The following is a 1865-nucleotide window of genomic DNA, read 5'->3' on the forward strand; positions in this document are numbered from 1 at the left end:
AAGCGCTCGCCGAATAAAATTATCGGAAACGGCCGTAACAAATTGCGCACAAGCGATTTTATCGCGAAGCTCATATGGGCATTCGGGGTACGCCAGGCGTGAAAGCTTGTCAATTTCGGATCCGAGTGTCGCCAAATCCTCCCCGAAGCGCAACTCAAGTTTTGTTTTAAGTTCCGCGAAATCTAACCGCTCGACATCTTGTCGTACAAACCGCATTTTATCTCCCCTCTACAACGAATGAAAAACAATATCGAGAAAGCTGGCTTATTTATAGAGACGCGTAAAGCTGAGATGCTCAGTGGTTAAAATGTTTTTGCCCGTGTCGGATAACAGCGATATTTACGATTTAACCGCCGAGCAGTTAAAGTATATACCAAAGGTCATTCTACTGCGACAGTTTTATAATCACATAGATTATTTGTGGGATAAGCTTCCCGAACATATCAAGGCAGATTCGGAGGTTCAGCAATATCGGCGCTGTTTAATACATTATAATTTGCCGTGTCAGCAAACGCACATCGACGGTCCGCCGCCGTTGACAAAAAACTGCGGCAAATGCCGCCGAAGATAGGTCGAGGTCTGCTGAATCGCGCGATAAACGCGCTTCCGATCGAATTACATATCCCCGGCTATCAATTTTGCGGACCGGGAACTCGCTTAGAAACACGATTGGCAAGAGGTGATCGGGGTATCAATCCATTGGACGCAGCGTGTCGCGAGCACGACATAGCCTACTCGCGTAGCAACGATCTCGCAGAACGACACGTGGCAGACAATATACTCGCCGCGGAAGCGCGAAAACGTGTCACCGCGAACGATTCGACTCTCGGAGAGAGAGCTGCGGCTACAGCCGTCTGGGCGGCCATGAAGGCTAAAACGAAACTCGGTATGGGTTTGAAAACGAAGAAAAAGAAAAAGACCAAGCGAATACTTCCGGTAGCGAAACGCGGCGGTATCCTACCGATCCTGCCGTTATTAGGGGTTCTCGGCTTGTTGGTCGGCGGTGCGGCGGGAGTCGCAAAGGCCGTGAATGACAACAAAGCCGCGCGACGTCAGCTGGAAGAGATGCAACGTCACAATCGCGCCATGGAAGGTCACAGACTTTATCTCGCTCCGTACAAACGCGGACGGGGAGTCTCGAGAAAAAAAAACGTCGAAGAGACGCTAAAAATCCCCAAAGGTGTAACTACCAATGTGCAACTGCAACAATTGGCAAAACGTATGCGCATTCCATATTTTAGAGGTGTTTTTATGCGCGACTCGTTACTAATCGGCGGCATACGTCGAAACGAGAGCGGTATCGTGAATTTGGATAATACTGAGGGACTGGGTACTCACTGGGTGGCGTACGCGAAGAGGGGAGATCGTGCCATATATTTCGACAGTTTTGGCAATCTTCGACCACCGAGAGAATTGACGCAGTATCTAGAGAACAATGTAATAGAGTACAATCGCACACCTTATCAGCGATATGATCAGAGCAATTGCGGACAACTGTGTCTGCGTTTTTTACAGTCGGTTGACAATCAATTTAAAGACCGGCGTTACGCTGTTTAATTTCAGTATTCATTCAAACATGTCACTGACATTTACGCTCACTGGCAAGAGCAGCATCCTCGCGGTAAGCTACTTTCCCGCCGTGGATTTGAGCGATGGCGATTACGAGCTCGGCCTAACAGATTTTGAAACATATCACACGATACCGAATGTAAATTCGTCGAACAATAAATTCTACTATGACGACGACGACAAGGAAATTACCATTCCCGAAGGATCGTACGAACTGCGTGATATAGACATGTATCTGAAACGCGCTCTTTTATGGGACCCATCCAATAATATCTCGACAAACGAAGATGAACCGC

General features: G+C 47.9%; 1 protein-coding gene across 1 annotated transcript; it reads left to right on the forward strand.

Annotated features, from left to right (window-relative positions):
* Nucleotides 1–327: 327 nt before the first annotated feature.
* LOC143908564 (uncharacterized) lies at nt 328–1557 on the forward strand. The gene has a single exon (XM_077426254.1). The coding sequence runs from the start codon at nt 556–558 to the stop codon at nt 1555–1557; it is 1002 nt and encodes a 333-aa protein (XP_077282380.1). The 5' UTR covers nt 328–555.
* The last annotated feature ends 308 nt before the right edge of the window (nt 1558–1865 follow it).

Source organism: Temnothorax americanus, unplaced genomic scaffold (assembly GCF_048541705.1).
Source record: "Temnothorax americanus isolate GAGA-0224 unplaced genomic scaffold, ASM4854170v1 Scaffold99, whole genome shotgun sequence".
NCBI lineage: Eukaryota > Metazoa > Arthropoda > Insecta > Hymenoptera > Formicidae > Temnothorax > Temnothorax americanus.